General features: G+C 45.1%; 1 protein-coding gene across 1 annotated transcript in view; it reads right to left on the bottom strand.

The window, feature by feature from the left end:
• The window catches only part of LOC111536409 (amine oxidase [flavin-containing] A), an 88,426-nt gene that overhangs the window by 23,224 nt on the left and 51,777 nt on the right, over positions 1 to 13,425 (bottom strand). The window contains exons 4-5 of the mRNA XM_023202808.1: positions 11,775 to 11,879; positions 11,008 to 11,099 (exon numbers count right to left, since the gene is read on the bottom strand). Of these exons, the coding sequence (XP_023058576.1) occupies positions 11,008 to 11,099; positions 11,775 to 11,879 (197 nt within the window). The remainder of the gene's footprint in view (positions 1 to 11,007; positions 11,100 to 11,774; positions 11,880 to 13,425) is intronic.

The raw sequence follows: 13,425 nt of genomic DNA on the forward strand, positions 1-13,425 counted from the left end.
TGGACAAAATTCAACAGCCCTTCATGCTAAAAACTCTGAATAAACTAGGTATTGATGGAACGTATCTCAAAATAATAAGAGCTGTTTATGACAAACCCACAGCCAATATCCTACTGAATGAACAAAAACTGGAAGCATTCCCTTTGAAAACTGGCACAAGACAAGGATGTCCTCTCTTACCACTCCTATTCAACATAGTATTGGAAGTTCTGGCCAGGGAAATCATGCAAGAGAAAGAAATAAAGAGTATTCAACTAGGAAAAGAGGAAGTCAAATTGTCTGTTTGCAGATGACATGACTGTATATTTAGAAAGCCCCATCGTCTTAGCCCAAAATCTCCTTAAGCTGATAAGCAACTTCAGCAAAGTCTCAGGATACAAAATCAATGTGCAAAAATCACAAGCATTCCTATACACCAATAACAGACAGAGAACCAAATCATGAGTGAACTCCCATTCACAATTGCTACAAAGAGAATAAAATACCTAGGAATACAATTTACAAGGGATGTGAAGGACCTCTTCAAGGAGAACTACAAACCACTGTTCAACGAAATAAAAGAGGACACAAACAAATGGAAGAACATTCCATGCTCATGGATAGGAAGAATTAATATCATGAAAATGGCCATACTGCCCAAAGTAATTCATACATTCAGTGCTATCCCCATCAAGCTATGACTGACTTTCTTCACAGAATTGGAAAAAACTACTTTAAACTTCACATGGAACCAAAAAAAGAGCCCGCATAGCCAAGACAATCCTAAGCAAAAAGAACAAAGCTGGAGGCATCATGTTACCTGACTTCAAACTATACTACAAGGCTACAGTAACCAAAACAGCATGGTACTGGTACCAAAACAGATATATAGACCAATGGAACAGAACAGAGGCCTCATAAATAACACCACACATCTACAACCATCTGATCTTTGACAAACCTGACAAAAACAAGCAACAGGGAAAGGATTCCCTATTTAATAAATAGTGCTGGGAAAACTGGCTAGCCATATGCAGAAAGGTGAAATTGGATCCCTTCCTTACACTTTATACAAAAATTAACTCAAGATGGATTAAAGATTTAAATGTATAACCTAAAACCATAAAAACTGTAGAAGAAAACCTAGGCAATACCATTCAGAACACAGGGATGGACAAAGACTTCATAACTAAAACACCAAAAGCAACGGCAACAAAAGCCAAAACAGACAAATGGGATCTAATTAAACTAAAGAGCTCTGGCACAGCAAAATAAACTATCATCAGAGTTAACTGGCAACCTACAGAATGGGAGAAAATTTTTGTAATCTACCCATCTGACAAAGGGCTAATATCCAGAATCTACAAAGAACCTAAACAAATTTACAAGAAAGAAACAACCCCATCAAAAAATGGGCAAAGGATATGAACAGACACTTCTCAAAAGAAGACATTTATGCAGCCAAAAAAACTTATGAAAAAATGTTCATCATCACTGGTCCTTACAGAAATGCAAATCAAAACCACAGTGAGATACCATCTCATGCCAGTTAGAATGGCAATCACTAAAAAGTCATGAAACAACAGATGCTGGAGAGGATGTGGAGAAATAGGAATGCTTTTACAATGTTGGTGGGAGTGTCACTTAGTTCAACCATTATGGAAGACAGTGTGGTGATTCCTCAAGGATCTAGAACTAGAAATACCATTTGACTCAGCAATCCCATTACTGGGTATATACCCAAAGAATTATAAATCATTTTACTATAAAGACACATGTATACATATGTTTATTGCAGCACTGTTCACAATAGCAAAGTCTTGGAACCAACCCAAATGCCCATCAATGATAGACTGGATAAAGAAAATGTGGCACCTATACACCATGGAATACTATGCAGCCATAAAAAAAGGATGAGTTCCTGTCCTTTGCAGGGACATGGATGAAACTGGAAACCATCATTCTCAGCAAAGTAACACAAGAAGACAAAACCAAACACCACATGTTCTCACTCATAAGTGGAAGTTGAACAATAAGAACACATGGACACAGGGAGGGGAACATCACACACCAGGGCCTGTCAGGGGATTGGGGGCTCGGGGAGGGATAGCATTAGGAGAAATGCCTAATGTAAATAATGAGTTGATGGGTGTAGCAAACTAACATGGCACATGCATACCTATGTAACAAACCTACACGTTGTGCACATGCACCCCAGAACTTAAAGTATAATTTAAAAAAAAAAGAAATTATGAGTTAGCTCCAAGTATGCTAATCCAGGTTCTCTCTAAGCGCCAATATGCTTGTTTCAACACCCATCCTCTCCTCTCCATCTTCATTGCCACAGCCCTGGTCCAGGCTACCAATATGTCCAGGCTATAGCAGTGGTGGCTCTTACTTGGTCATCCTGCATCCCCTCTTGTATCCTCCACACTATAGCCAATGAGGTCTTTTAAAAGTGCCAAACACAAAAAACCCTCTGCTCAAAACCCTTCAATGACCTTCAATGGAGAAAGGACAAATCTTGAATGTGGCCAATAGATCCTGCACTATCAGCCTCTAGACCAGTCCTCCAAACTCCCCTTATACCACTTGCTCTTGTCATCACTATGGTCCAGCTACACTGTCCACTCAGTTGCTCAAACATGCCAATATCCTCACTTCAAGGCCTTCACAAATGCTTGTCCCTGCCCTCTATGCCTACAAGATTCCATCACTGTACATCATCTACCCGTCGCTGTCTCCCCACTCCCCTGCGAATGAGGCATTTTTGAAAGATACCATTCTCCCCACATCATCCAACCTTTCCTGTCTCCCCACGTACCTGTGGGTCATTTCTTGAAGGTAGCATCCTGCCACACACCATTGACTCTTCCTGTCTAGCTGCTACTCCTCTGGTTCATTTCTGGACGGTACCATTGCCCCCAAAACGTACACCCTTCCCTGCCTCCTCTCAGCAGTTGTGTCATTCCTAGAAGACAGTATCTCTGCAAACACATTTTCTATTTTCATATGTCCCCACTGACTCTGAGAGTCATTCCTAGTAGATACCATCTGCCTACACCATCTAATCTTCCTATTGCCACCCTAATACTATGGGTGATTTGAGGATATCATTGCCTCCCCCCTCCCCCACCCCACAACCAGATTCAACCTTCACTGTCTCTTCCAGAGCCTGTGTCACAACCCCGGAAGATATAATTCCCCCAACACTAATCTCTCCTATCTCCCCCTTGCACCTGTCGGCCATTAGAGGAAGATATCCCCTCCACACCATCTACTCTTGCTGTCTCCCCTCTAAACCTATGGCTAATTCCTTGAATATACCATGTACCAACACTATCCAATCATAATGTCTTCCCTCAAGCCCTGGTGGTTCATTCCTGGAAGATGTATCTTGCTACAGCATTCCTGTCTTCCTGTCTCCCCCATTCCCAGCTATGTCATTCCCGAATACCACCCCCCAGAACATCCATCCTTCCTGTCTCTCCCTACCACTCCCCATGTGGCTCATTCCTGGAAGGTACCATCTCTCTAAACTCCTGTCTCCCCGTATCCCTGTGGGTTGTTTCTGGAAGATACCATCCTTCCACACCATCTGCCCTTCTTGTCTCCCCAGCCACCGCACCTGTGGCTGTCTCCAAAGCTAATCTACCCTGTCTCCCACTTCTCTTGCGGGTCATTCCTGGAAGACACCATCTCCCAACACCACCCACCTTTCCTGCCTCCCTCAGTCACCACCTGTGTGGTTCATTCCTGGAAGATACCATATTGCCACACCATCCAACCTTTCTATTTCCCCCTACTCCTGAGTCACATTGGATGATACCACCCCCTCCCTAAGACATCTACCATTCCCTGTCTTCCCACAGTGCCTATGTCACATTCCTGAAAGATACTATACCCCTACACAAAACTATCCACTCTTCCCTGTCAGTCATTCTGTTAGATACCATCCCCTGTCCTGTGTCCCCCCGAAGCACCACCAGTGTGGTTCATTTCTGCAAGATACCATCCTGCCACACAATCCAACCTTCCTGTTTCCCCACTACCCCTCTGGGTCATTTCAGGATGATACTGCCTCCTCCCCAAAACGTCTACCCTTCCCTGTCACCCTGTAGTGCCTGTGTCATATTCCTGATACTATCCCCTCTTACATTATTTACCCTGCCTTGACTCCCTCTGGGATCTCCGGGCCATCCTGGAAGATCCCATTCTCCGACCTCATCCATCATTCCCCCGCTTCCCCAGTTCCGTAGTTCATTCCCGGAAGATACCATCTCCAATGCAACATCCATCCTTCTTCTCTATCCCCTGCCCTGTGGGTCATGCCTGGAAAATATCATTATGCCATACCCTACCTGTCTCCCATCTACCCCTGTGGTCCATTCCTGGAAGATACAATCCCCCAAAACACCCACCTGCCAGGGCTCATTCCTGGAAGATACCATCCTGCCACACCATCCACCCTTCCAATATCCCCCGGACCTCTAACCACCCTTGTGGCAGATTGCTGGAAGATACCATCTCTCTAAACCCAATCCACTGTTACCTACTGTCCCTGTGGGTCACTCCAGGAAGATACCATCCACATTCACCTTCCTTCCTGTCTCCACCCCCACTACTGCAAGTGTGGCTCATTCCTGGAAGATACCATCTTACAACACCATCCAACCTTCCTATTTTCCCCTACCCCTTTGGGTCATTTTGAGATGATATAACCACATCTACCCTTCCCTGTTTCCCCACAGTGACTATACCACATTCCTGAAAGATACTATCACAACCCCCCAACACTTTCAACTTGCCTTGTCTCCCCCTTTCCCCTTTGGGTCATCCAGGAGGATGCCATCTCCACATATCTCTTCCTGTGTTTCCCCCAGGTACCACCAGGGTGGCTCATTCCTGAAAGACACCATCTCTCAAAACACAATCCACCCTGTGTCCCTCTGCTCCTTTGGGTCATCCCTGGAAGATACCATCGTGGTCATCTTCCACACTTCCTGTCTCCTCCCTCTCCTCTGGGTCGTGGATGGAAGTTATCTCCCCCACCACTCCCAATTCTTTGGGTCACTACAGGAAAAACCATGCCTGCCAACAAGCCAATGTTCTCTCCATCCCCTAGCTCCTGTGGACCATTCCTGGGCGGTACCATCCCACCTCACCATCCACTCTTCATGTTTCCCTACTGCCCTTGTGACTCATTCCTGGAAAATATATCCTGGCACACCATTCATGCTTCCTCTCTCTGCCCTGTCCCTCTGGGTCATTCCACAATGCTACCATGCCAGCCAACATCCCCCTGATGGTCTCCCCCACCACCCACAGTTGTGGCTCATTCCTGGAAGATACTATCCTGCCACACCATGCAACCACTGTATCTCCCCACTACCCCTCTGATCATTTTGGGATGATACCACACCCTCCCTAAAACAGCTAGGCTTCCCTGTGTCCCTGAAGAGCCTTTGTCACATTCCTGATATAACCCCCCCAACACTAATCCTCTGGCTCATTCCAGGACGATATCATCCCCCCACACTTCTGCCCTTCCTGCTTTCCCCTGCCACCACCCAGGTGTCTCACTCCTGGAAGACACCATCTCTCTAAACAAAATGTACCCTGTCTCTCCCTGTCTCTTTGAATCATTCTTGGAAGATACCATCCACCCATACCTTCTGCCACCCCCACCACTGTCATTTTGGCTCATTTCTGGATGATACCATCCTGCCAAACCATTTAACCATTCTATTTTCCTGCTATCCTCTTGGTTATTTTGTGATGATATCACCTTCTTCCTAAAACATCTACCCTTCTCTGCCTCCTTGCAGTGCTTGGTTCACACTCTTGAAAGATACTATACCCCTTATATTACCCAGTCTGCCTTGTCACCCCCTTGGCTCTGTGGGTCATCCTGGAAGATACCATCTCCCTACCTCATCCATCAATCCCCCCCTCCCCGAATTCTACAGTTCATTACTGGAACACACCGTCTCTTCTACTGTATCCATCCTTCCTATCTATCTTCTGCCCTGTAGGTCATTCCCGTAAAATAACATTCTGCCAAACCATCTACCCTATCGGTCTTCCCCCGACCCCAGTGGGTCATTCCTGGAAGATACCATGCCCCCCACAACCCCACCAGTGTGGCTCAATCCTGGAGGATACCATCCTGCCACACCATCATCATTTCCTGTCTCCCCTATCCCTCTAGGTCATTGCTGGAAGATATCTCCATCCACAACGTCTACCCTTCAATTTTCCCCCATGACCCTGTGGGTCATTCCTGGAAGATTTCATTCCACCAAACCATCTACACTGACTGACTTCTCCCACACCTGTGGCTCACTCCCAGAAGACATACCCTGCCACACCAGTCAGGCTTCCTGTCTCTCCCCTATTCCTCTGGATCATTCTTGAATGATATCATCTTGAATGATAACATCCACCTTTCTTGTCTCTTTCCACTACTGCCAGTGTGGCTCATTTCTGGAAGATACCATCCTGACACACCATGCAACTGTCCTATTTCCCTACTATTCCTCTGGGTCATTTTGGTATCACTCCCTCACAAAACAACTACCCTTCCCTGTTTCCCCCCAGAGACTAAGTCACATTCCTGAAAGATATAACCCCCTCAACACTATCCACCCTGTCCTGTTTACCCTTACCCTTAAGGGTTATCCTGGAAGATACCATTTCCCCCCACCATCACTCATCTTTCTTACTCTCCCAACCTTGTGGGTCATACCTGGAAAATACCATCCTGCCTCACCTTCCCCACTTGGTGTCTCCCCCCATCCTTCTGTGTCATTGTTGGAATGTATTCCCCACAACATCCACCCTTCTTATCTCCCCCCAACCCTTTGAGTCACTCCAGGAAGATACCATGTCCCCAGTCAGGCCAACATTCCCTGTGTCCCCTTAGCTCATGTGGGTCATTCCTTGAAAATATATCCTGCCACACCATTCATGATTCCTGACTCCTCACTACCCCCTCTGGCTCATTCCTGCATGGTATCACCCCCAAATATGCACTGTTCCCATCTCCCCCTACCACAACCCTTTTGGCACATTCCTAGGAGATACCACTTGCCTAAACTTATTTCCCTGACTTCTGTGGGTCATTTGTGGAAGATACCATCCACATACACCCTTAGTGTCTCCCACCTCCACCACTGTCACCGTGGCTCATTCCTGGAAGATACCATCCTGCCATTCAACTATCCTGTCTCCCCTCTACCGCTGGGTCATTTAGGGATGATACCACTCCCTCATCAAAACAGCTACCCTTTCCTGCCTCCCTGCATTGCCTGTGTCATATTCCTGGAAGATACTATCCCCCTTACATTATCCACTCTGTCTTGTCTTTCTTTTGGCCCTGTGGGCCATCCTGGCAGATCCCATCCACCTAGCTCATCCATCATTTCCCTCCTTCCTCAATCTTGTAGTTCATTCCTGGAAGATACCATCTCCTCCATACCATGCATCCTTATATCTACCCCCTGCCCTATGGCTCATTCCTGGAAAATACCATTCCATGAAACCATCTACCTACCTGTCTCACCCCTACCTCAGTGGCTCATTCCTGGAAGATACCATCTCCCTACACCATCCACCTTTCCTGTTTACTTAACCCCACACATCCTGAAGACCATTCTTAGAAAATAGCATCCTGCCTCACTATCTTTACTTCCTATCTCCCTCTACCCTTTTGGCTGATTACTGGAAGATATCCCCCTCCACAACCTTTACCCTTCAGGTCACCCCCTTGCCCCTGTAGGTCATTCCTGGAAGATACCATCTCTCTATACCACCCATCTTCCCCCACCACCAACCACGTGGCTCATTCCTGGAAGATACCATCCTGCTACACCTTTCTAAACCCTCTGGGTCATTTTGGGATGATACCACTTCCTCCACAAAACATCTACCCTTCTCTGTGTTCCCACAGTGCCTGTGTCACATCCCTGAAAAGTAACATGCCCTCCCCCTACACACACACTATCCACCCTGTCCTTTCTCCCCCTTGACCTTGTGGGTCATCCTGGAAGATACTATACCCACCCTTTCCTTGTTCCCCCCAAACACCACCAGGGTAGCTCATTCCTGGAAGATTCCACCTCTCTAAACACAATGTACCATGTTTTCTTCTGCCCCTTTGGTTCATTCCTGGAAGATAGCACTTCACCAAATCATCTATCCTACTTGTCTCTCCCAACTCTTGAGGGTCATTCCTGGAAATACCATCCTGGTCACCTTCCACACTTCCTGTCTCCTCCCACCTCTTTTGGTCATTGCTGGAAGTTATCTGTGGCCTAATATCCACCCTTCCTGACTCACCCCTGACCCTTTGGGTTACCCCAGGAAGAACCATTCCTGCAAACAAGCCCACCTTCCCTGCATCCCCTAGCTCCTGTGGACCATTCCTGGAAGGTATATCCTGCCACACCAGTCATGTTTCCTCTCCCTGTGCTACGCCTCTGGGTCATTCCTGTACAATCCTGTGAGTCATTCTTGGAAGAAACCATGACCCCTCACCATCCACCCTTCCTTTCTCCCCTCAACCACTGCCAGCGTGGCTCATTCCTGGAAGATACCATCCTGCCACACCACCAAAACGTCTTATGTACCCTCTGCCCTGTGGACCATTCCTGGAAAATTCCATTTTGCCAAATGATCTACACTACCTATGCTCCCTCTATCCTTGTGGGTCACAACTGGAAGAGATGATCTCCCTCACCCCATCCACCTTTGTATCTACCCCTTGCCCTATGGGTTATTTCTGGAATACATCATCTTGCCTCGCCATCTATGTTTCCTGTCTCCCCACCATCCTTCCGGGTCATTGCTGGAAAACTCCCCTTCCCCTAAGACATCCACCCTTCTGTTTTCCCCTTTGACCTTTTGGGTAATTCCTAGAAGATATCATCTCCATCCATACAAACCAACCTTCCATTTCTCTCCCCAGAGACAGAGAAATAGCTGGAAAATTTCATTCTCCCCCACCCCACCCCACCTTCCCACCACACACACACACAATCTAATGTTGCCTGTTTCCCCTTGACCCTGTGGGCCATTCCTAGAAGATACCATACCCCCAGAGGGATCCATCCTTGTTCCCTACTCCCTAACACTGTGGGGGCATTCCTGGAAGATGCAACCAGGCCACACCATTCACTCTTCCTATCTCATCCCTGCCTTTGTGGCTCATTTCTGGAAGACATACCCTGGTAATACCATCTATACCTCCTGTCTCCTCATTACACCTCTGGGTTGTTGGAGGATGATATCCCCACGACATCCACATTTCCTGTCTTCCTTTTGCCCCTTGGGGTCATTCATAAAAGATACCATCCCACCACACCATCAACCCTTTTTGTCTCCCCCACTATTCTGGTGGCTCATTCATGGCAAACACTATCCACTATACTTGTCTCCCCTCTGAACCTGTGGATCATACCTGGAAGATACTATCTTCCTATCCCTATCCCATCACTCCTTCCTATCTCCCCCTAATCCCCTTGGCTCATTCCCAGAAGATAAAATCCCCCAATGCCATCCACCCTTCCAGTCCCCATCTCCCCTTGTTTCTGTGGATCATTCCTAAAACACCACCCATCTTGCTCCATTATCCCTTTATCCGTTCTTGCTTTTGTGGGTAGTTTTTGGGAGCTATCATTCCCTCCTCCCACCACCACTGTCCAACCTTCCCTCTCTCCCTTTGACACTGCGTGTCATTCTTAGATCATACCATCTGCCTCACTACTATCAACCCTGTGGGTCACTCCTGGAAGGTACCATTTCCACCACACCATCCACCCTTCCTATCTCTTTCCTGCCCCATGGCTTATTCCTGGCAGATACTATCCCCCCAACTTCATCCACTCTTCCTTTCTCTCTCCTGTCCCTGTGTGTCATTCCTGGAAGATACCATCGCCCTACACTGTTCACCTTTTCTGACTCCCCTCTGCCCCTGCGGCTCATTCTTAGTTGATGTACTAACTCCTTAGTTTCAGGTTAAAGATTGCTTCATCAAAGAATGCTTCCTTTACCCTCAGACCATGTAAGGTTCTCCCTGTTACAGGAACTCTCCTAGCATTATGTAATTGTGTTCAAGGTCAGTCTTGCTTGCTAGAAGAACATAAACTCCATGAGGATAAGGGCTATTCCTAAGAAGTTCACCCCCATTCCTCAGTGCCTGGTATAGTGCCTTCACATAGTAGGCCCCACATAAACTAATAACACATGGTCTAATTAAAAACATTTTTATTATTACAGAATAGCTTTCCTCTCATTTCCCAGTATTCTACATCTATATGGGATTATCATTTTATTTTATTTTAAGTTCCGGGGTACATGTGCAGGTTTATTAGATAGGTAAACGTGTGCCATGGTGGTATGCTGCACCTGTCAACCCATCACCTAGGTATTAAGACCCACATGCACTAGCTATTTATCCTGATGCTCTCCCTCCTCCCACCCCCTGACAGGCTCCAGTGTGTGTTGTTCCCCTCCCTGCATCCATGTCTTCTTAATGTTCAGTTCCCACACTTACGAGTGAGAACATGCGGTGTTTGGTTTTCTGTTCCTGTGCTAGTTTTCCGAGAATGATGGCTTCCAGCTTCATCCATGTCCCTGAAAAGGACATGCTTTCATCCTTTTTTATGGCTGCATAGTATTCCATGGTGTAAATGTATCACATTTTTAAAAAATATCTTTTCAAACTGCTTTTGTAGGCAACCTTTCCAGAATATGAAAACACAATTACTGATTTTATTGCAGATCACACAATGCTTTCATTAAAAGAAATTCTACTTCATTCACCTAACTTTGTTAATTTTTAGATTCATTTTCTGTTCTAACCTACTTTGAGGTGCCCTCAACATTGCTACTGACTGAAAGATTACTAGGTTTCCTCTTAACTTTTTTTCTGTAAGTTGTTAAGAAAAGCACTGCAGTTCAAGGCAAGATATAAAAGACAAGAAGGGAAGATTAAAAAGTAAATTTTGAATGGTAAAGTCTACTTACTTTGTCCAGCAGATTTTGTCAATGAGCTCTTTCATGGTCATTTTGTCCCATTCAGCAGCATTTGGAGCCTCCCAGGGTGCATCAGCTGGAATCTGTAGAGAAAGGAAGTCCCCACTCAGGTTTGATGGTAACTGCCACCTCTTCTCAGGAAGGGCCTCTTCTTAGGAAGAGACAGGGAGTGGGGTAGAGTTCCTTGGATTCTATGTCCTAATGCCATTGCCAAAACAATAATAATAGTGATAATATTATATATGTCTATGCACAAATTTATATGTAATTATTATAATGATGACAATATCATCATTATTGAAAGCTAATACCCATTTTATGTCCCAAATTCAAGTTTGAGAGATTGATATTACAGAGCCTAAGACTAAGTTTAAAAGCTTTGGGGTGGCAAGTCCTTCCCTCCTTTACTATCTAAAATGGCATTACAGACAGACAGACAACTGTAAAGTAGAGACACTTGGCAAAAATGTCATATAAATGCTCAGTAGCATAGAGTTGAAGGCACATAGGCATTTGTATAAGAGAGTGGGTTGGTATGCTGGTTCCCTGCTATGAGGTCTTGAGTAAATTACATAATCGCTGGGCACTCATTTTTCCTATCTGTCAAGTGGAAACACGGCCAACTTTGCAGTTTGGGTACATTGGAAATGATATGCATTGGTGTCCGGAGCAATGTTCCCTGCACTATGGAAGGATATTAAATGGTTGCCATTGTTATTTCAGTAATGGGTCATGTGCAAACTGAACACACATTTTACCTCCTTCCCCATGTTATCTATTGTCCGCCACAGATTATTGTAATCCAAATACGCAATGGGATTCCATACTGGTGGAAAGGCGCCCCGAAATGGATACGTTTTCCCCTAGAACATAAAAGCAAACAGAATCAATCAAAAAGAGTAATACCTTAAATTTGAATGGTATTCTAAAACAACAATAAATCAACCAACCTAAGACTTTCAAAGTAACCAGATCCTCCACTGTGTCAGAAACATTCCCTTTGATGGGAACTGAATATATTATACCTGTACGGGCCCCAATTTAATAAAATGTGCAGAATCTCCATGGTGCTGTGTTGGCTGGTTTTAATTTACAGTAAATAATAGCTTTACATTTATTTCTATTTATTTGGAAATTATACATAAAAAAAGGTAGCACATCCTAGTATCTAATGCTGGTGCTACAATATTCTCAACTCCTGAATTCCCATCTAATCTCTTGAGAAAGCTGTTCCCACTGAGACGAGAGCAGGATGATGACGTGGAGGACCGTCTTTAGACCACATATAGGACAAGAATAGCAAAGCGGAATATCTCATACTGTTTTTTAAGGTCTACAAAGGCTTAATAAAGACTGGCTAGACTACACACTATGCCTGATTAAAGAATCAGATTATAAGCAGTGTGGAATATCAGGCACTTGCCACTGTGGGCTGCCAAGCATCCATTCCCCTTTCCTGGTGGTATCCTGGTTTCTTTCTGGGAAATTGCCTCTCTTCTTTTCTGTATAGCTGTAGGGAGGATGGTCCCAGCTACCAGCTCCCATTACAGAAAATTATAAGTTAGATTTTTTTTTTTTAAATCTCTACACCCCTATCCCCAGCTCCTGGTATAGCCTGGCTGTGAGCCTGTTATCTGAGTTTGGCCAGTCACACACTCTCAGAGGACTCTGGCCATGGAGTGGGTCACCCACATAGAGAAGAGAGTAGACTGTGGGTTTTCTTTCCCCATGGCCAAGTGCTGAGCAGATGCTTCCTGCTACAAAGACCATGGCTACGGTTCCTGCCTCTAACTTGCCAGAGCTCTCACGCTCTTTGCTCATTCTCAAGTGTGGTCCTCCAGCCTCACATCAGTTCTGTAGGTCTTCTCCTTTCCTTTCAGTACATTCCCTCTTGTTAGCCTGAATTGGTTTCTATTGCTTGGTACCAAGACCTCTAACATGAAGATGGCTCGTTCATCATTAGAAACTATTAACTTCATTTCATTGTGTAACAGCCAAAGTGCTAAGAAAAGCAAGGGTGAGGTGAGTCCCTAGGAAATAGACCAGAAATAGGTAGTTTATAAGGCCTTATTTGCTCATTTAATTTCTTTTACTTTAAAAATAAATGTCTTGTAAATGTTCATAAGGCCACATCTTTTCTACCAGTATAATTTGCATGATAATTTGATTTTTTAATTAAATAATTTACTTGTAGAAAGTCTACTGCATGCACTGCAGAATATTGAGAGCTGTATTGGATTTTTTAAAGGGCTAAAACAAAACTCCTGACCATCAGGGCAAGGACACAAGACATCACAAGCACGTGTATGCACACCTCCTGAGTAAGAATATATGGCGGCCATTAAGTGACAGAGAAGTACTTTTCCCTTCCACATAGCAAATTCAAATAACCTTGGCAGAATATGTGAT

The sequence above is a fragment of the Piliocolobus tephrosceles genome, chromosome 12, assembly GCF_002776525.5.
Source record: "Piliocolobus tephrosceles isolate RC106 chromosome 12, ASM277652v3, whole genome shotgun sequence".
Taxonomy (NCBI): domain Eukaryota; kingdom Metazoa; phylum Chordata; class Mammalia; order Primates; family Cercopithecidae; genus Piliocolobus; species Piliocolobus tephrosceles.